Here is a 21,830-nt window from a genome sequence, read left to right on the forward strand (position 1 = left end):
TTTGACTCTCTATGGTTGGCTAGAAATTCTTCTCTATGAAAATATTATGCATACACAGTGAAGGGCTGATCCCTTTGATATCTACTATAGTCCATCCAATCGTTGTTTTATTCTCTCTGTAAGCAGTTTTTCCTCTTTTACTTCGCTGACTGTGTTCGAGATAATGACCGGGAGTGTACAAGACTCCTCAAAGTAGTCATATCTGAAACGTGGTGACAATTGATTGAGTTCCAATTTAGATGACTGCTGAATGGATGGTAGTGGTTTTTTTAGTCCTGTACCAAGCTCCTCAAAATACCTTTTGGGTGTATAAAGTAGGTTGGTATCCAAAAATCTTGCACATGTTTCGATCTCCACAGAATCGAAATGTGTTGATTGAGAGTGTGCAATGCAAGATCGTAAGCATTTAATGAATTATGTAGCAAGAATGAATTTTGAACCACCAGTCAATCACATCGATCTGGAAATAACTCTGACTCTGTAGGTAGCTTCATCGCCTTGAAAACATTTAAAAAAATCAGCTCTTCTCCCAATCTTAGAATCAACTATCTCTTATGAACATCAATCAGAGCTCTGCTTGTGGCTAAGAAGGGTCAACCCAATATCAATGGAATATTCTTGTCATCCTCCATATCCAAAATGAGAAAATATGCAGGGAAGATGAATTTCTCCACTTTGATCAGCACGTTTTCAATTATCCCTCGTGGATGTGTCAAGGATTTGTCTGCTAACTGCAATGTCACAATGGTAGCCTTGGCCTCTCCCAATCCAAGTTTCCTAAATATAGACAGAGGCATTAAATTTATACTTGCACCAAGGTCACATAAAGTTTTTTCAAAATATACTTCACCAATAGTGCAAGGGACGGTGAAACTCCCTAGATCTTTCAATTTCAGTGGAAGTTTCTTCTGAATTCTGGCGCTATATTCCACAGTCAGCATAATTGTCTCATGTTTCCCAAGCTTACATTTATTTGATAAGATGTCCTTCAAGAACTCTGCGTAGCTAGGTATCTGGACTAATGCTTCGGCAAGTGGGATGTTTATATGGAGCTTCTTGAAAACTTCAAAAAACTTCTTATATTGCTTCCCCATCTTCTGCTTCTTTACCTCTGTGGAAATGGAATAGGAGGCTCATGAGGGTTGACGATTGCTGTTGCTTTATCATGTGATGTACCTAAACCTTCCATTGAGGTAGATTCATTTATCTGCTCGTCATGCTCCACGGTCTCTTCTGTCGCAGGATGTGTTATTTCTCTGTTTACACTTGGCTTTCTGTCGTGTATTTCAAGTAGCTACATCCCACTTCAAGTTGTAATTGCCTTCGCATGTTTTTTGGGTTTATTTCCGTATAACTTGGCAAGCTACCTATTGCTCTGCTAGTCAAAGCAACTGTCATCCATCCCATTTGAGTCTCTATATTTTTCATGGCGGCATTTTGATCTTGAAGAGTGGCTTCGATTTTTCTCATGAACTGATTATTGTCTTCCATGTATTGATTAGTCTTTTCCATGAATTTTTTGAACATCTTTTCCATATGTGGCTTTTTCTCTTGCTGTTGATACTGACGCTGTGGCCTGTTCTGATTTTGGTTGCTCCAAGAAAAATTAGGATGCTTCTTTTAACTCGGATTGTATGTTTCCTCATACTAATTATTCTATTGGCGCTGTCCCCATTGAGCAAAATCTGCCCATTCTATTCTTTGTACTAAGATAGGATATTCCGCTATTACATGTTCAGCTCTACATTCCTCACAACTGACTTTCTTTGTCTGTGCTGTGTTAGTTGATTGTGACATATTTTCCACCTTGTGAAATAATGAGTCAATTATTGCAGACAAGACAGAATATGCGTCCACTTCATAAACCCCAGTGTCCTTTTCTGAGCTGCTCTTTCTGATGTCTATATAGCTGATGTAGTAGCCATTGTCTCAAATAGTTTCAGTGCTCGATCAATTTTTTTTTTTTACAGTGATCTGTTAGATGAATAGTCAAACTTGCTCTTGAAGGCTGGAAGTAATCCCATGTAGAAATATTGGACCTAGAGCCCCTTGCTAATCCCATGATGTGGACACTTTCGCAGCATATTTTTGAACCTATTCCAGGCTTCATTAAAGTTCTCTGAGTTGCCTTGATGGAAAACAGGTATGTCATGCTTAAGCTTTACAATTTTGGAAGGTGGGAAAAACTTGGTGCAAAATTCCTATGCTAGATCTTTCCATGTAGTGATGCCGACGGCTAGTTGCGAATCTAGCCATTCTATTGCCTTGTTGCGCAGTATATATGGGAGCAGCCTTAATTTGATAGCATAATCTAGAATTCCTTGATATCTGAAGTGTTGACACATCTTCAAAAAGTGAGAGACGTGCGTATGTTAGTTCTCTTCAGCTCTGCGATAGAATTGATGTTCATTTTGAAGTAGTTGTATCATGTTGGTCTTTAATTGAAAATTAGGCTACCCAAGCAGTGGATACACGATGCTTGACTAGCTTTGAATTATCTGAGGAGTCATGAAATCTCCTACAAGCATATTTCCTTCATCCATTGCCCCTCCTTCATTGGCTTGAAAGATGGGATTATTCTGTAAATTAGTCATTTGTTGCTGTGCTTTCCTAGTTTCTCACTGCATTCAATGTAAAGTTCCTTCTATTTTTGGATCGGTTGGAATCAAGTCTTCTACAGTAGATCTTAGAAAAAAATTCTACAAGAAAAATCGACAATGACATTTAGATTCTGGAAAACTTTGAATAACAAAATGTAATGAAAATAAAATAAGAGAATTTAGAGATTAATGTTCGAATTAGTGTCAATGTAAATAAGATTAAACGAAAACTCAATCCCTAGCAACGGTGCTGAAAACTTGTTCATGAAATAATGATTTCAATTTGTTTCCGCAAGTGTACGGTTCACAACAAGTAATAAAGTGGAAGTTACAGTTTCGAATATTGTCCCACAGAGATTGAGTAGTTCAATTTTACCTATTATAGCCTTAACCGAAACTATATTATCGATAATGAATTTTTAACCTAAGAAAACCATAATCTCAAGAAAACCCTAATTTATGCAATTGTTTATGATTTGAATGAACTAAATATGCAAAATGATGGTTTAATGAACTAGAATTAAATTTGATGTTTGGAATGCAAATTGATTGTATTCAATAAATGTTAATTGCACTAGGATCACAAATTTTTGAGCAATGTTCAATTTAACCCTAATCTCACAATTTGACGACACGATAAAATTTTGAAAAATCAATGCTCCTAAATCTATCCAACACCCTCTTTCGAGCAGTGTTAAACCTATTCTCATATAACACTAGCCTATATTTCTATGACGGATGCAAATATAAAAGAATGCTTGTAATTTTGTAAGCAATTAAAGATTTTAAGTAGGGAATAGCTGTATATCTCTATCCCCTGTCGGACCTTACAATGATTTATACCATGTCGAACCTATTTCACTTCTCTCAAATGCAAGAACAAGTCAACAAACTCACACAAATTATGTGCACAATAATTGTAGAGAAAATAAGTGCATATAAACCATTTAAAATAATCAAAACGTATTCTAATGTCAAAATCATGAAAAAAAGAAGATCTTCGTAAAATCCTTCGTTGTTGTCACTTCAAATTCGCTCCAAGATGTGTTTTCTTGCCTCCCAATGCATTTTTTTTAAAATATGACTGCTCTAGATTTTTATCTCGCGTTCCGAACAAGTTCCAGAAGAATTTCATCGAAAACAGGAAACCAAAAATTTTGCCTCGAAAATGAGCTATACAGCCACATAGCTTTAACCTATGCGACCGCATAGTTAAGCAAAAATAGGCCACTAGATTCCCTGCCATGGGTCATGCGACTGCATGGCTAGTACCACTATGCGACCACATAGTAGTACAAACTTCCATTTTTTTCCTGTTTTGGTCCTCAAACTTTATTTTCTTCCATTTTGACCTAATTTCTTGTTTCTTGTCATTCCATTACTCCATTATGCCATCTGATTGGTACTTAGCTTAATCAATTGCTTGACTCCCCCTTCGGTTCATCTTTTGGGTATTTGTGCTTTGGTCCCTAAATTTTCTCTTTGCTTTGTTTTAGCCCTTTATCGAATCTTTTCTTGTGGATTCCACCATGTCTATCAATATAGCCTACAATACACAAATCAAACGAAATTAAGCCACAAATCAAACACTTCACTAATAATTTAATTATATTTGTGAACTAAATAAGTGCATAAAAACGCACTATACATGCAATGAAGATATAGAAAAGGTCGGATGAGGGGTGACCAAAATGGATTGGCGAAAGGGAAAAATACGTGTTGCGTGGAAAATGAAAACAGGCTAACCAAAAGAATGATTGAATAGTGATAAGTGTAGTTTCTATACTTATTTGGAATCCTAAATGGTGATATTTTGTTATTTTTTGGACAGATTAATAACTAATTTATTATTTATTGTTTTTATTAGGAAAAATTCATGTTTCAAAGAAGAATTGAAAGAAAAAATGGAAAAGGGCTAAAATGAAGCAAATTTAAAGTTTGGGGACTAAAATGTAATAATTCAAAAGTTGAGTTGAATTGCAAGACGATGATCAGAAAACACCAAAAGTCAATTGAAATTGAAGAGAAGTCAACAGAAGGAAAATTTAGGAAAATGATCAAAACACACACTTTAGAAAGTTCAAGCAAATTGGTCTCAAAAAATTGAACCACGTGTACACATGAGCCTGCAAGCCTTGCGTACGCATGGTTGAAAATTTTCACTTCAGAGGTTAATTCAAGCAAACTATGCTTACACACCAATTGAACCATGCGTACACATGATTCAACTATGGTAAAAAAATTCCGTTTCCTTATTTTGTTTTGAAAACTCTTGGTGTGTAATTTTTGGCACCTTATTTATACCAAGAGCCGGCCAAAACGTAGGAGACCTAATTCTTATGATATTGAAAGCCTACTTTAGAGAGAAAAAAGAGAGAAGATACATTGAAGAATAAAGAATTCATCGCTTAGGTTCGAATTTGAAGGCAAAAATTAAAGAATTCCAGATTCTATTAAACCGGTCTTTTAAAAAAAAAACACTATCATATGTATGTTTATTTTCACGTTAAACCGGTCTTTTATAAAAAAATATTAAGTTAGGTTTATAATTTAACTTCTATCATTATAGTGAACCATGAGATTATGAAACATTTGATATTTTTTAATGATGGGTTCAACTTAACTAAAATATATCATTTATTGAGTACACTCAAGAAGATAAATTTTAGATGCATACAAAATTTACTTTTTATAGTATGTTTACGGCGTAGGGCTAAAACTATATTCATCATGGCATGTAACGAGTACCATAAAAGACGTGCATTAAGCATACTTTTTACGGCATTGTTGAAACTCAAATTCTGTACCCAAGAAACAAAGAAAATATCAAATAAAACATTCATAAAATATAAGCATCCCTAAACGTCGAGATTCAAGAATCTAACCAATGATTAATCAGAATGAAATCAATCATCATACTCAATCATCAAAGTTTCAGGAGAAATACAAAATTTCATGTACTAAATTAGAATTTGGAACAAGAAACTGCAGTTAATCAGTATTCACGTAAACAAGCGTTGCTTTGAAATAGGGTAAACAGAGATTGTTAATTGTTATTTTCGAAATATAATCAAAGAAATATACTAATACCTTGAGTAAATCAAGAAATCACTTTCATGGCCATGGATTTATTCCAGTCCCTTTGCCCATAGATCAAAAAGGCTCCTGACCCAACACCAAAATCAACAAATGCAGGTTTGTAGTCTGATTTCAAGAAAATTGTAATGGAGATCAATTCAGTGGAGAAGGGGAAGAAAAGATTTTTGGCAAAAAGAGAAAAGAGTTTGGACTGCAATGAACAGATGATTAATTATGATGCCTCCCGCTCAAATTTGAAACGAGAATCGATTAACGGAGATGAGAAGAAATAAACGAAAAGAAAAGAAAAGGAGAGAGAAAAAAACGTGGGAAAGTGGAAAAGTGGGAAGAAAGAAAAGATAGAGAAAAAGAATTGGAAAATAGAAGAAAAAATGGAAAAAAAAAAGAAAATAAAGAAGGAAAAGGAAAAAAGAAAAGAAAAAATTAAGGGAAAAAAATTCTGTTGTGAGAAAAAATCCCACATATTTAATCATGAAAACATTTTACAACATGCAAGAATATACGTTATCAATTGTAACATTTTAATGCTTACATATAAGGCATGCCGTAAATATAGATTATTTATGACATGCCATAAATGTATGTCATAAATACTTCAAGTAATTGAATTCTTACACATACATTTAAAGCATTTCATAAATAGTCTATTTTACAACATGCTTAATATGCACGTCCTAAATGAATGTTTAAAAAAGTTACTTTTGTTGTAGTGCTAATACATGATATGTGTGAAGACAAAGAGTTGTCATTTTAAAGATTCAAAAGTTGTGTGGAGATACAATTCTAATAGTATCTATCAAATATTTTATTAAGGATTGTTGAGTATACTAAAAGTCTTAACATATCAAATATGATCTTAACCCACTAGGAGTCAAGTAAGTTTACTGTAAATTTATGTCAGATGGTCAAATTTTAAATTAAATAGTATGAGCACAATTAATTTAACAAAAAAAGGGTTAAATTAATTGATACATTTTTTATATATGTTAATTCTTTACTTTTCGCCATTTAAAGCTTTTAATCATTAGTAACCATATGAATTTAATAGGCATGCTAGATGCCAACAAATTGATTGGGCCGAAGTTTCTTAATTAGCATCGCAATTTGAGAATTATTCTGAAGCATGAGAAAATTGATTATGTTCTTGAGTGGCCCTTTTTAGATACACCAATTGAGTATTTTACTGAGGAAGAGATGACTTCTTAGAATAAACACAATGATGACGATGGTATTGTAACATGTGTGATGTTTACTACTATATTACTAGAGTTGCTAATAATATGATTTTTTATCTCAATGAGTTGTATGATGAGCAATCACATGCAAAAAGATATGAGACTTTCAAACAACTATACTAGTGAAACATATGATAAGGATCTTGAGTCAATACTCATATATTGAAGATGAATGCTTCATTGAGAAATTACTTAATTGTATCCAGTCATAGATCATGAATTAAGTATTGACTTGATTCTACAATCTCTAACAAATAGCTATTCACAATTTATCATGAATATTAACATGAAATAAACTAGAGTGTTCTCTCCCCAAGTTGTTGATTACCCTTAAGACTGTTTAGCCTAATATCAAGTGTAGGTAGTGGGCAAGTTTTGGTCGTCAATTCTTTTAAAGGCACTAAGAGAAAGTCTGAAAGAGGCTTTGAGAAAACATCTAAGAAGGTTAAGATAAACAAGAAGGCAGTCCAAGTAAAGATGGTACCATACAAAGTCTAATGACCCTTGTTATCATTGCGAAGTGAAAGGTTGTTGGAAAAGGAACTACAAGACTAACCTTGCGAGCTTGAAAGGTAAAAGGTTTTCTAAATCTTCTATTTCAGGTATCTTTTTTATTGAGGTTAATATTCTACTTCATTAACTTCTTGAAAATTAGATATTGGATATGAATCTCATATTTGTATAAATATTCATAAATTAGAGAGAAGTTGACCATTGGAAGGGAAAAGTTGAACTACGCTTTGAAATGGAGCAAGGGTTGCTATATTATGTTTAGGAATATACTTTTTATCATTGCCTTCAGGCCTAGTATTAGAATTAGAGAAACGTTATTTTTTTCCCGTCAGTATGAAAAATATTATTTCAATTTAATGTTCTGATATGAATTATTTTTCAATTAATACTAAGGGTAGTTATTGTTCCTTTTATCTTGATAAAATATTTTATGATCATGGGAAATTACAAAAACACACAAAGTCTTGTATTGTGAGTACAAAAGACAAACGGTATAAAAGCGACAATCTAAATAATACCTATATCTGACATTGTATGACTAAGTCACATAAATCAAAAATACATTTTAAAATTACATAGAGATGAATATTTAGGGTCAACTGATTTCGAATCATTTGACAATCGAATCATGCTTGCTCGACAAGATTACCAAACCTCCTTTTACTGGAAAAGGAAAAAGAGCTGCACAATTATAGGCTTAATAAACACTGATATATGTGGGCTAATGTCAGTTACTGCTAGAAGAGATTTCTCTTATTTTATCACTTTTATCGATGAACATTCTAGATATGGTTATATATACTTGATGAAATTCAAGCATGATACTCTTAAAAAGTTCAAAGAATTAAAACTTGAAGTAAAGAAACAAATAAATAAAGATATTCTCAGACTAAGATTTGATCAAGATAGAGAATATCTTAAATGAGAACTATTAGATTATCTAAAGGAGAATCAGATTCTATCGCAGTAAACTTCGCTACATATACCACAACAATATGATATGATCAATGATGTGCTATGCAAACCTTCCAAAATTATTTTTAGGTCATGCATTGACGGTCTTATGCTACACACTAAATTGTGTTTAATCTAAATCAAATGACAAAACTCCATACGAGTTATGGAAAAGGTAGAAGGCCCAACTTGTCTTAAATAAAAGTTTGGACTTGCAACGCTTATGTGAAGTGCACCGAATCGAATAATCTAAAGTCTAAGTTTGATAATTACATATTTGTAAGATATTTAAGAGAGACAAGTTGATGTCAATTCTACAATTTTATTGAGAAAAAAGTCTTTGTTTCAAGACATGCCATCTTCCTAGTGAAAGAGATCATTATAAGAGATGACAGTTGGAGTAAATTAGAACTTGAAAAGATTCAAGAGTCTACAAAAATAGGTGACAAATTAGATGAACTTGAGTCTTTCCCACATTTGCTAAGGGACAAACTATTGATAAAAAGGTAAACACTCCTAAAGACGCTCTGATCCATGTAAGTCTAGTAAGATCATTTGACCTCCTAGAAGGTTTAAATTCACGAATACTAATCAATCATTATTAATCACGAATGATGAATCCAATCATTACATAGAAACAAAGTCAAGCGTTGATTCAAAGAAATGGTAGAAAGTCAAGGTATCTAAAATGAACTCGATGTAAACAAGGTTTGGACTTTGATCGACCTACCTAAAGTGATAAAACCCATAGGCTACAAATGGTTTTTATAAGAAAAAGATCGACAAGGATGGAAACATCCACGCATACGAAGCTAGGCTTATAACAAAAGGTTACAAAAAAGACAAGGAGTTGACTTTTATGAAATCTTTTCACATGTACCCATCCTTAAGTCCATTTGAATTTTTCTTACAATAGTTGCATATCATGACTATGAGATAAGGTAAAATGGATGTTAAAATTGTATCCCTTAATGCATACTTGCTAGATGAATTATACACGACACAACTCTAGGGTTTTGAATTCAAGATGATAACAAGATGTAAACTTGACCGATCCATATTTGAACTGAAACAAGCCTCTAAGAGCTGAAATATTTTTATTGATGAAACAATAAAAAAGTTTGATTTTATAAAAAATGAAGATGGATCGTATGTTTACAAGAAGACAAGTAAGGGTTTCATTGTATTCTTAATAATATGTGTATATGATATATTATTAATGGAAAATTACATCTCTATGCTTCAATGGGTGAAAGCATGATTTTCAAAGATTTTCTCCATGAAAGATATGGAAGAAACATCTTAATCTTTATAAAAAGATTTAGAAGATTGTTTGACTCATCCTAATATATGTGTGTTGTGTGTGTGTGTAGTGTCAAGATGATACTATATGCAGAATATGAACTGAGAGTTCATTGATACACTAACACTAACTTCCAGCTAGATTAGGATGATAGTAAGTTTGAATCGGGATATATGTTTACCCTTAATAATGAAGCGATTAGTTGAAAATGTTCTGAATAGGAAACGACCCAGATTCAATAACAAAAGTCTAATACATTGTTGCTTTAGAAGCAACAAGAGTTGTGGTCTAGATCTAGAAGTTCATTATTGAACTTGGAGTAGTTCCCAATATTGTTGATTACAAACCTCTATATTGTGATAAAAATAGAGTCATCGTTCAAGTGAAAGAACTAAGATCTCATCAAAAATTCAAACATGTGTTAAGGCGGTATAATCTCATTAAAAAGATCATAGAAAGAATGAGTTTCCATAAGTGATAATATTGGAGATCCATTGACAAAAAGTTATTGCTGTATTAACATGATCGTCATGTAAACTCTTATTCTATTAGATACATAAGTGAAGTTTGTAAGTGTTGTACCGTTGGTTCAATCAATTTTGGGTGTAATTACTTTTAATATATAACATTTGCATTTTAGATAAGGTAGATCTATTACTTAATTGAATTGTAATTATTATGATAAATTAAATTAATAGAGTATGTAGTTCTAGTTTTGGTAACTTGTTACTCACAAGGAGTTGTGATTGTCAGATATAAATTATATAAGACGCAATCTTAGATTATTCACGATCATAGGTAATAACGAGATACGAATATCGTTATTATGAATATACCAACAAGGAGCACGCATGGCATTTTTCACTTATAAAGTACGTAGCTGATCTAACAAGTTAAAATTGTAGTGACATTTAAATGGACGCTTAGATATTTCGTGAAGAGAACAAAATATTGGAGACTCAGTATAGAGATTTCACATGAATAACTATCAATATCTATGATTAATCTCGAACATTCAGTAATGAAATTGATCATTCGACTTGAGGTTATTATAGTATTATATGAGGATCATCATGTATTGGCGATATTAGATGTTGCTCAATCAAGAGTTGTTAATACAATATCATTTGGATATATCAAAAATCATATGATGATTTTGAATGATCAATAGAGAATTCGTCACTTTTAGTTAGTAAGAAATTATTATTTATATTTCATTCACTTAAGTTGATATAAAAATCTTTGACCAAGTGAGTAAAGATTGTGATTGTTATTGATTAGGATTCTTAAAGGAGTTTGAAGAATTTACTAAAAGTATAATTCTAATTATAATTTCGATCTAAACATAAAGACGATCCTTGAAATAAATTGAAATATATTTTAAATCCCGTAATACATGTATAGGTAAATTCCTAACATAGCTCACATGGCCAAATTGCTGCTCACCCACTTAACACTCCTACATAAAACCAATGAGATTGAAGTAGTTGGTTGGCGTTGATCACGGAAACCCAAACGAGGATGATGGGATTGGAGCAAACAAGGTGTTAGTCGTCTATAGGAGTGTGAAATGGCCAAGAGAGTTGGTTGGGTGGTGGGGACCGAGTAGTGGTTACTATTCTATTCTTTTCTTTTCTTTTGTTTTTTGTTTTTTGTTTTGTTTGTTTTAAATTGTAGACATTATTTGATTTTAATTTTTATCAATTTAAATTTAAAGAGGCTATAACATTAGACGAAAACTTCCACTTAAAATTAAGAAACAATAAATTTGAAAGTTTGAACAATTTAAAATCTTTCCCGAAGGGCCTACGGGGCTCTTTCCCTACGGGATGCAGCTTCTCTTGTTGATGCTATAGTTTATTGAAGGATGATTGAGACAGGTCCATATCATTGGTATGTTTAGTGCAAAGTGTTTTCTAACCCTCAAATTCATCATCAAACTTTGTGCTAATCGTTCATGTCTTCCATTTTATATATTAAAGTCCTGTAAAATGATCGTTTTACTATCCTCTTTAAATAAAATAAATAAATAAAATTGCAGCCATGATTTCACTTCGAAAGCACAAACAAGCCCCACTTAAAATAATTTAAAAAAGAAGTTTAAAATAAAAATGTAAAAAAAAAAAATGAAATAATTGCAGTCAAAGTCTCAAATCTTTTCATAAAATGCAATTGAGTCCAACTTAAAATAATTTTAAAAGATGTAAAAGTTAAAAAATCCCTTTCTTCTACAACTAACCCCACCTACCCTTGCTTAACCCCTTCCATGCGGCCACCACCTTAGGCGAACCACCAATACCACAAAATCTATTCGACTTTTCTTTATCCCTAACTCGCGTTAGCCGGTGGTGGTAGTTATGTTTGGGAAAGATGAGAGGATGATTGATAACTTCCCAAAATTATTGGTTTTCAACCAGAAGGTTGATTTGGACATAACTCCATGTCTCTTTCCAATGATTACAAATTCTACGGAAAGAATTCCCAGGCATTCACACTTGATGGAAAATACTAGTCTTTCCCGCCTTAGTTCTTGAAGAAGGTGTTAGTCTTTCTCTCTATAGTTTCTATTCATATTTTGACAAGTCACTTCCGATTAGTCTTCAATAAACATTAATAATTCCTCCTCGACACAGACGCGCGCACACATCAGAAACATTGAAAACTAGGCTTGGAGAAACCTTCATCCTTGAATGTTTATTTACTGCGATCGTAATCCAATTATTTCAAACATTTAGCACAAGCCATAATCCCCAATGCAACCCTTCTGCCTGTGGTAGGATTTCAAATACCTTTCCAATTAAGAGGGGATTCAAAATTCTGAGGTGATTTCAGCTCTGAACTAGTTTATGATAACAATATTGTATTTGTTCATATACTATATTTTTAATGTTAAAATAATAATTTATTATAAATCAATTGTAATTTTATTTATTTATTGCACTTATTATTATTGAGCATTTGAATTAAAATGCAGATAATCACTTGTGATAATATAAGCGGGTGCTTACGTCAAAAAGTATAGTGTTACATAATTTATATTTTGATCATAAATAATTGTTCACAATCAATATATAAGGGTTAACACATTATACTGAAAGATTGTAGTGTTGACCGATACATTATTCGGGTTTGTGATTTATCTTTATCATATAAATAGTTAGAAGTGACACTAGCATACTTTGAGTATATTAAATGGACCACCTGTCAAGATTAATTCTATTGTGTGATCTTACAAAGAATTAAATTTTACTTGATCGTCGAGTATTTCATCTTAATTCCTTGACAGTGTCATGGATATTTTTTCATGAGTTTAATGGCTATTTGAATAGCCTATGGATGAGATCAATTTCATTGGTCAAATATTTTGGTGAACTGAGAGTTTGAAAATGAACGAAGTAGAAAATATAAAATAGTGTTAGGAATTATCGCTCTGAAAGATAGGTGGAGCGACTATTTATATATTTTATGTTGAATGGTTAACATCTGAGGTTAGTATTTAGCGATAGCTAAACGTCAATATAAGTAATTAGATCACAGGACCGTTGAGGAGAATGATGATCAAGTCAATAAGAATAATTAGAGGGCAAAACAATCATTTATGCTTTTACCTAATATTGAATCTCGAATGAAAATAAAGTAAATATAAGATAGGTTAGAAGAAAGTATTATAGAACCATTAGCTTTTGTGATTTTATATAATCTAAGAGTGCAATTTTTTTGCATTTAGTGAAAAATAAAGACTAATAATTATATTAGATGAACTAGAATCGACTAGTCAGGATTTAATGGAGATTGGATAATATATATCCAATCAGGTGCCTGTTGTAGCTCTGTAAATTATTGAAACTTAATTAGAATTATTATAAAAGTTTTTGGTTTAATTGTAATACTATAAAATTTAGGACTTAAATTATAATTACTATGAAAGTGGTAAACTTAATTGTAATTGTAAATGAAATTCTAGGACTACACATGTAATTTAATATAAACTAATTGGATTTAGATATTAATTAAAACTCCTATTTGGATTTTAATTAAAACTCTAATTTGAATGTGGAATTCTTATCGTATATGGATTGATACCATTTTATTTCTATAAACAAAGACTAGATGGTATATAGAGATCCTATACTATAACAAAATATAATGTAAGAATTTCATAGTGTTCAAATTTAGAGAGAGAATATTATTTTCTTACTTCATTCAATTGTTCAGTCTAAGAAGTGGTTTCTAGATTTAATTAAAAGAAGGTGTTCACTTATTGGTATTGTATCAACTTTGAAAAATACCATAAAATACATGGATGTTTGGAACATTAAGTTTTTGGAATTAAAAAACTAGAAACTCGTTATCCAAAAAGCTAAAAGTTCGTCATTCAAAATTAATTTACGAATGAACCATTGAATTTAGGCAAACATTCGAATCCTTTATTTTTGATACAACGCATAACTGAATATCTAGATGATAAAAGAAATTGTTTAATTTTTCGAAAATTCTACTTTCTTATTCCAACAAATAGTGCCTTACTTTATCTATATTCTCACATGAAACATGTGCAAGCCATCAAGTACCACAATTTCACTATTCATACTGTTTGATTCCGCTTTAGAAAATGACGTTTGCGCCTTTCCTTCCTTAGTATTCTCTATCCGAGGACAACCTCATTAATAATTGTCCTTGTTATTTTTGTGAGCTAACCATATCCCTCGAATTCTTGTCTTTTTGGAAATTGCTGTAGCCACAAGGTCCATGCCGACCAGAGACACACACATGTTAGGGTTGGGGATTCGAATATAACAGATGTGAGATTTATGTGCAGTTTTCCCGTGGTGGTAGTCGGTGTTGGATTAAATATTAGTGAATGAATACCAGGCTAACAAATATCGGATGGACATATACCAAATTTGCAATTTGCCGGATTAACGTATATCATATGTGCAACTTATCGGATTGACGCATACCATATATACAACTTACTAGATTGACCCAAACCATATATGCAACTTATCGTATATGCAATGAACTTAAATACCGAATTTGCATATATAATATGTGTAGTGAACTTGAATACTACTCAAAATATAGCATATTAAATTACAATAAACTGAACAAATTAATCTAGTTAGCCAAAATATAGTAGATTAAATTTCAATAAAACAAATTGAATGAAACTAATTAGTCAAAAACAAGAAAAAAAATATATTTGAACCGAGGTCTGTGTGACCACAGTTTCCTTAAAATAGATTCGTTATCTCACCGAAAGTGTTTGAGGTTTAATTCGGACGTCTATCTCCTAGGATACAACGAAGGAATAATAGAATTTGAGCCCTCCAATGATACTCAAGCGAACGGAACTTGTGTCAGAACAATATCACCAAAAAAATACCAGACAGAACAAGGGATTGTATGACTATGTAGAAACTGTATACTGTATTTCTTGTTCTTGTCTAGAATTGTAGAAAAAAGGTTGAACATATAAGCTTAACCCCCATGAATGCCATTAATTCGTATATAATAAGTTCTCCTAAGAGGTCAATTTGCAGGTCCGAAGCCTATTTCAGTTCGATATGCCCTCCTGCTCTCCACGTAGAGAGCCTATATGCTATACATAATGACACATTTTCAAAGTGCAATCCTATATAAAGTAGTATTTGCTTTTCATAATTTTCCTACGAGGGACAAACCTTAATTGGTTTCTCTTCAATACATAAAAGGCACACTTTGAGCTCCAATTTCTCTTTCATCCCAACCTTATTTTTGGAAAATAAATAGACAATTTCGATATTCTAACGGAAATAACACAAATCAATCTTGAACTTTCAAAATAACCAATAGGGTCCCACTCAAATTTCATGCCAATGTCAACCACTCAACCTATTTATCCAACAGTTGGAAGGTGGCTATTAGGGCTGGGCAAATCTCCCGAACCGACCGAACCGAACCGAACTGAACCCGACGGTTCTTGTCAAATTAAATACCCGAACGAGTATCTGAATTGAGAACCGACGGGTATGGTTCGGTTCTCGCTTCTAGACCAAGAACCGAAAAATCGAATAAGAACCGAATCTTTCTAATTTTTTTTTATATTGAATAAATCAAATTATTTTAATTTTAATGTTTCTAAACAAATTAAAAATTTCTAAATCCAAATTTTTGGCCCAATAATTTGTTTTATTTCTAATTTTTTTAATTTTTGGCCCAATTACCCATTTCATTGTTTAATTTCTTAGCTCAACAAGATCCAATTCACTAAGTAACCCTAAACACCTACACTAAAGTGCATAACGTTGTCTCGACTCTCGCACTCACTCTCCCAGCCTTACTAACATTCCAAAACCTATACAATCGTCGACCGACGCTGTGACCTCCGATCGAAACTGTAACCTCCGCCGACCGAAACTTTGATCGTAGTGATCATTTGAACAAGATAGTCCACTAGTCTCTGACATTCCAAAACCATTGAATGTATCATTAGTTGTATTTATATAATGTTGTTATAAATGTTAAAAAATTTAATTAGAGTACAGAATCGAACCGAACGGAACTGAACCCGAACCGTTCCATAATTATATTTGGACCCGACGGTTCCATTTACTAGATACCCGAAAATTTTGGTTCGATTCGATTATCCTTAAAACCGAACCGAATCGACTCGCGCCCACCCCTAATGGCTATGGTGGCATGGAATTCGAGGGGAGGGTATATAGGTGGAGTTGATTGGAGGATATATATATATATATATATATATATATATATATATTATTTATTTATTTATTTATTTATCTAACTGTTTTAAGTGGTACTCATTTGTACTTTTTAAAAAGATTTAAGACTTTGGCATCGATTCATTTGCGCGCTCTCTCTCTCTCTCTCTCTCTCTCTCTCTCTCTCTCTCTCTCTCTCTCTTGTTTGTTTAAAAAGAAGAGTAAATTCGTCATTTTACAAGGTTTTAACAAGGAAAAGAATAGCAGGGACCGTTTGCATTTGATGAATCCGAAAATGAAAATATAAAAATTGAAATAATTGGGACGATTTGTGTAAAAAATGCTAATGATATGATCATGACAAACATAATATTGACTTTCCATATTATTGATACGATAGATTAAGCCCCCGTTGGAACCACATTATTATAAAAATTAGAATAAAAAATATCGCCATTGTGAGCTAAGATAAAAAGTTAAATATAATGACTTGATATGATGAATAATAATCATATTTTTCATTTTAGCGAGGAAATAATGGGAAGCCTAAATAATATTTAACATTATTAAAGACAAAAAATTAGTCGCCACTCTTTAACTTCCCTACGAAATCATTGATGCACTTATCTGAGGTACCACCTTCATCAATTGCTTCCTTGGCCAATTCTCTCCATTTTCTTGCATTCCTCTTGATCTCCTCACCTCTCTCTCCTTCCATAACTTGTTTTAAACAATGCAAGAGCTCTTCTCTTTTCACAATTCCGAATTCGTCCTCCTTCACCCGAACCCCGACCCTCCATACATCCTCAATGTACTTAGCATCGGGCATCTGGTCCGACCATTGTGGCATTCCCACCATAGGCACGCCAAGGCACAACCCTTCAATTGTCGAGTTCCATCCACAATGCGTCACGAAGCAACCAATGGCTCGGTGTGCTAGCATTTCGAGTTGGTTGCACCATGACACGACCAAACCCTTTCCTTTGGTCAAGTCGAAGAATCCGGCGGGCAATTTATTGCGTTCGGTTTCTCTTACGACCCATAGGAAATACGAATTCATGCACATTAATGCACTTGCCATTTCCTCCATCTGTTTTGATGTTAATGAAACCATGCTACCAAAGGAAATGTAGATCACTGATTCGTTTGGCTTGTTTTTGAGCCATGTAACGCAATTTTCACTTAGGGGCTTCCATAAACTGGCTCCGTAGCTTTTGTCTTCTTCAATTCTGCTGTCCAAGTATGCTGATGGCACCATTGGACCTATTAACTTTGCAGGCCAGATGTTTGAAACACTTTTTGCCTCCTTTTTCAAGAAGAAAAGTAAACAATTCAAAAGTTAATAGAATCTATAAATTATTGTCTAATTATACAAAATTTTGCAAGTAAAAATGTAGTTTTGAAAATCATGGTTGACAAAATAAGTAACTTAAAAACTGCAGCCTCACCTGGCCTTCTAATTCTTCGAAAGTGTTAGCAAACACATAATCAGCCTTCTCCAAGTTTGAGAATTGACTCATTTTCATAGCCAAATAAGCAGGATAGCTTTCCGGTGCCCTGATGAACCGCGGCACATCGCAGTCGCTCAATGGTTGCAATCCAGGCAAAATCAACGGCTTGTCTTTAATCACCACTGGTAGAGTCAACGAGCCGTCGTGTATGTGGCTGAACACGGCACAAACCGCGGCTGAGTTGGTGAAAAACGAAGCTCCATAAATCCCATGTTCCTTAGCCACATCAAGAGCCCATGGCAAAAACGAATCATAGATTATACAATTGACTGGAAAATCAGTTTTTTCGTATTTTTCAATGATTTGTGATAAAGTTCTTGAGCCATTTTCTCTGAATGAGTTGAGGTAGATATCTTCTTTCTTCGCTTCAGCAAAGCCTCCATCGTCGAAGCCGTCGGAGATAGGCTCCACTACCACATTGGTGGCGTGGATAGATTTGACGGTGTAGAATGTGGTGGCGAATGTGGCTTTGACGCCTTTTGCGGCGAGGCGTTTTGCAAATTGCAGAAGAGGGTTTATGTGGCCTTGGCTTGGATATGGAACCGCTATTACATGAGGAATTTTCATAGATTTTTCATTGCCTGCAGCTTCCATTTTTTGAAATGTTGTTTCTAGTTATAATATAAAACTGAAAGTGATGAATGAATCAAATTCGTTTGATGGAACGGCTATATAAATAGGAGCAAAAGCTCTCTCTTTCCTCCACCACAATATTGATATCTTTGACATAATTTTGATTAATGCTCCAATTTAGATGATCTTAATGTACCATTAAATAATATGTGGAATTAAATAGATCATTTAATTCTACCTTTTATTTAACATATCATCTAACGTAACCTAGACTAAAATTGCAATTCCGGTGGGGCAACGTAGCATTACTCATTTAACACTGGTGGTATTGAACACCATTAATTTAATTTAGGTGTCAACAACATATCATAGGTAAATGAGTTATGATTCTATATATTTAATTGAACCAATAATTTGCGAGGTGTTGTCAACTTAAATTTTAATGAATTTTAAAAGATTATAAATTCTAATGAATTTCGTGGATTTGAATAGATTTTTACAAATTTTATAAGAATCTCATCAAATAAGGTGGACTTTCAAAAAAATTTGGTTATATTTATTTTTAAGTTTGAAATCCATCCAAATTATTTAAAATTCTTCTAATAATGAAATCTTTTATAAATCCACTAGATATCGATGATACATAAATTTTTAAAGAATTTCATTAAATTTCACTAAAATCTCAATTGAAAACACCTAAATTTAGAATGATATTTAAAATTCATCACAATCTCAATTAAATACAACCCCCTTAATATCATTAGTATTATCATCTAAATTGATATTAAACAGGGCTGTACATTAGACATTATGCTTATTGAAATTATGTTTTCAATGGGAAGAAAGTCCAAACCAGAGACATGTGGTTTGAAGTCAATAAATAAGAATAAAAATCCAAAATCAACATGTGGTTTGAAGATGATTAGAGAAGAAAATCTAAAGACAACATGTGGTTCATAGCTGATGAAAGATATCTTACATCACATTGCTTACATCATTTTATTTTTTTTGGTTGTGTCACATGTGAATCTCTCGAAGAATCAGACATTGTTTTCAACAAAATATAACCTGAATTTTCATGACATGAAATTGTTGAACAATCCAAAGAAAATAAAGTAGAAAAAGGAGGAGGTTAGGGTTTCATTGATACTACGTAATTAATTGAATGCTAAAAGATGACTTAACCTAAATACAAAGAGAATATATATAAGTTAAACAAAGAAAACTAAAAATGACTATTCTACCGTTAATAAATAATAAATAATCCTATATTTCTTAATAGAAATACGGTTTATTTTGGTTCAAAACTATTTCATAATCCTCGGAAAATATTTTGATTCACATAAATACAACTTCGCTTTCAAGTCACGTTTTCACATGAATACAATTTTGTTTTCAAAGTCACGTTTTTTTCGTTATTTTGTTTGATTTCCTATTTTTATTTTTATTTTTTTTAAAAAAATTGTTTCTATTGAGGATTATAAGCAGGTGCATCTCAACATCTCAACTACATAAATTCTTTTTAAAAAACTCTAAAACAGCTCAATCCTAAAATAATCTTGAACACATACCATTTTATTTCTGCAATTTTTAACTTCCATATTTGATACTACTTATCACTGGAATTCAAATAATGCGAATCTATAAATTTTCTAAAGATATTATAAGTCTATGGCCCCGTTCAAGAGTGATTTTGAGAATTAATTTTTTTGACCGTTAGGAGAAAAATGGGGGTCACATGTGAGAAAGAAGTCAAACTTTACGGCTGAAATAATGAAATAACACTTAAAAAATCAATTTTTCGGGGTGAAAAATCAATCCCAAATACCCTCTATATCATTCATTAATTTTACACATTCTGCGCGGATATAATTTTCAAAACCGCTATTTCATAGTTTGAAAACGGCACGTATTCAGGTGAAAATATCAAAGTGATAGCAAATTTCTAGATATATGTTGGTATGTGGTGCATGTTTGAATTGACTCGCCAAAAAAAAAAAAAAAAAAAAAAAGGATTGTAGCCATTCAATTATTTTGTTGTCCTAGCCATATGTGTCATGTTTGTTTTCATGACTTTGAGGGTGTTTGATAGGTATTTTAATGTAAAAATGTATTTTAAAATAGTAAATTGATGTGAAATGTGTGGTTGAGAAATAAGGAAAAGTTTTTTATTTATGTGTAATATTATTTTAATAAAAAATGTGTGATGGAAAAGAAAAAAGAGAAAAATGTATTTTGAAAAAAATGGCAAATTTTCGTTCTAATTTAAATAATTTGAGCCAAAAAAATTTCCTGTTTCCTCTTTTTCTTCAAAATATGTCAGCTTGAAAATCCAAACCTAAGATATTCATTTTATCGAGGACTGTCTGGTACAAATTTTTCTAGCCTGATTAAAATTGCAATTATGACCGTGTTTGAGAGGATGGGTCAAAAATGTTGGCTAGCAACGGTAATAAATTTGTTGCCAACGGTCATCTTTTTGCTTAGAAGCCCTCCCAACGACAGGCTTGATAAGAAAAGATGTCATAAGAGAGAAAAAAAAAAAAAAAAAAAAGGGATTATGCTTGTGGTACACCATGGTATCCAACATGGTGTCCAAAACGGACACACGGCACCTCGGCATTGGTCGAGGTGCCTGCCACATCGGGGCCCACGGCACCTCGGCCAATACCGAGGTGTCGTGTGTTTATTTTGTACACCATGTTGGATACCATGATGTACCACTAGCATTATTCAAAAAAAAAAATGTCCCTTTGTATTGATTGGTGGCAGGATTGGACGAACAAAAAGGCAATAGAAGCAAGCAATACCGAGGCTAAAGTCTTCATTCTTGTTCAAGAGTTGCTTTTTGTGTTGAAATTGAAGTTCCCAAAATTTTCATTTAATTAAATTGAAAAACCATCGTGGAAGAGAATTTGAATCATAAATTACTCATGTTTGGTTACCCTCTATATCTCATACATATAAATACTTTCCACTTATTCATAATTTATTTTCATCTATTTACAATTTAAACCGCCAATAAACAACTTCAAACGTGATCTTATCTTTGTACATAAATTCAAACATGATTTATTTTAATTTTTCAATAAATATATTAATGAGTAAAAGATGGCATAAAAAGGAAATTAATGTCAAACTTATTGCACATAATTTTCTCGTAGAGTTGATCATTTCCGTCTCATTCCTTCAATTCCTTCGCTAAACAAAATATCTCTATCAATTGTCTCCATTGCCTAAATCATCCCTATCGTCTTGAACCTTTAGAAATGTTTTGTGCTAATTATCCTATTTATCTAAGACAAGTTGAAAATGAATAACAAGGTGTGAATGTGACC

At 32.6% G+C, this 21,830-nt stretch overlaps 2 protein-coding genes across 2 annotated transcripts; both read right to left on the minus strand.

The window, feature by feature from the left end:
- Positions 1 to 593: 593 nt before the first annotated feature.
- LOC111395268 lies at positions 594 to 1,094 on the minus strand. The gene has a single exon (XM_023021253.1). It carries the CDS (start codon positions 1,092 to 1,094, stop codon positions 594 to 596), a length of 501 nt encoding a protein of 166 aa, XP_022877021.1.
- Positions 1,095 to 16,880: 15,786 nt separating this feature from the next.
- Positions 16,881 to 18,604, minus strand: LOC111396141 (UDP-glycosyltransferase 74B1-like). The gene is made up of 2 exons (XM_023022454.1): positions 17,857 to 18,604; positions 16,881 to 17,714 (listed from the first exon to the last, which is right to left on the minus strand). The coding sequence occupies exons 1-2, from the start codon at positions 18,511 to 18,513 to the stop codon at positions 16,989 to 16,991; spliced, it is 1,383 nt and encodes a 460-aa protein (XP_022878222.1). The 5' UTR covers positions 18,514 to 18,604; the 3' UTR covers positions 16,881 to 16,988.
- Positions 18,605 to 21,830: the final 3,226 nt, after the last annotated feature.

This window comes from Olea europaea, chromosome 6 (assembly GCF_002742605.1).
Source record: "Olea europaea var. sylvestris chromosome 6, O_europaea_v1, whole genome shotgun sequence".
Lineage (NCBI taxonomy): Eukaryota > Viridiplantae > Streptophyta > Magnoliopsida > Lamiales > Oleaceae > Olea > Olea europaea.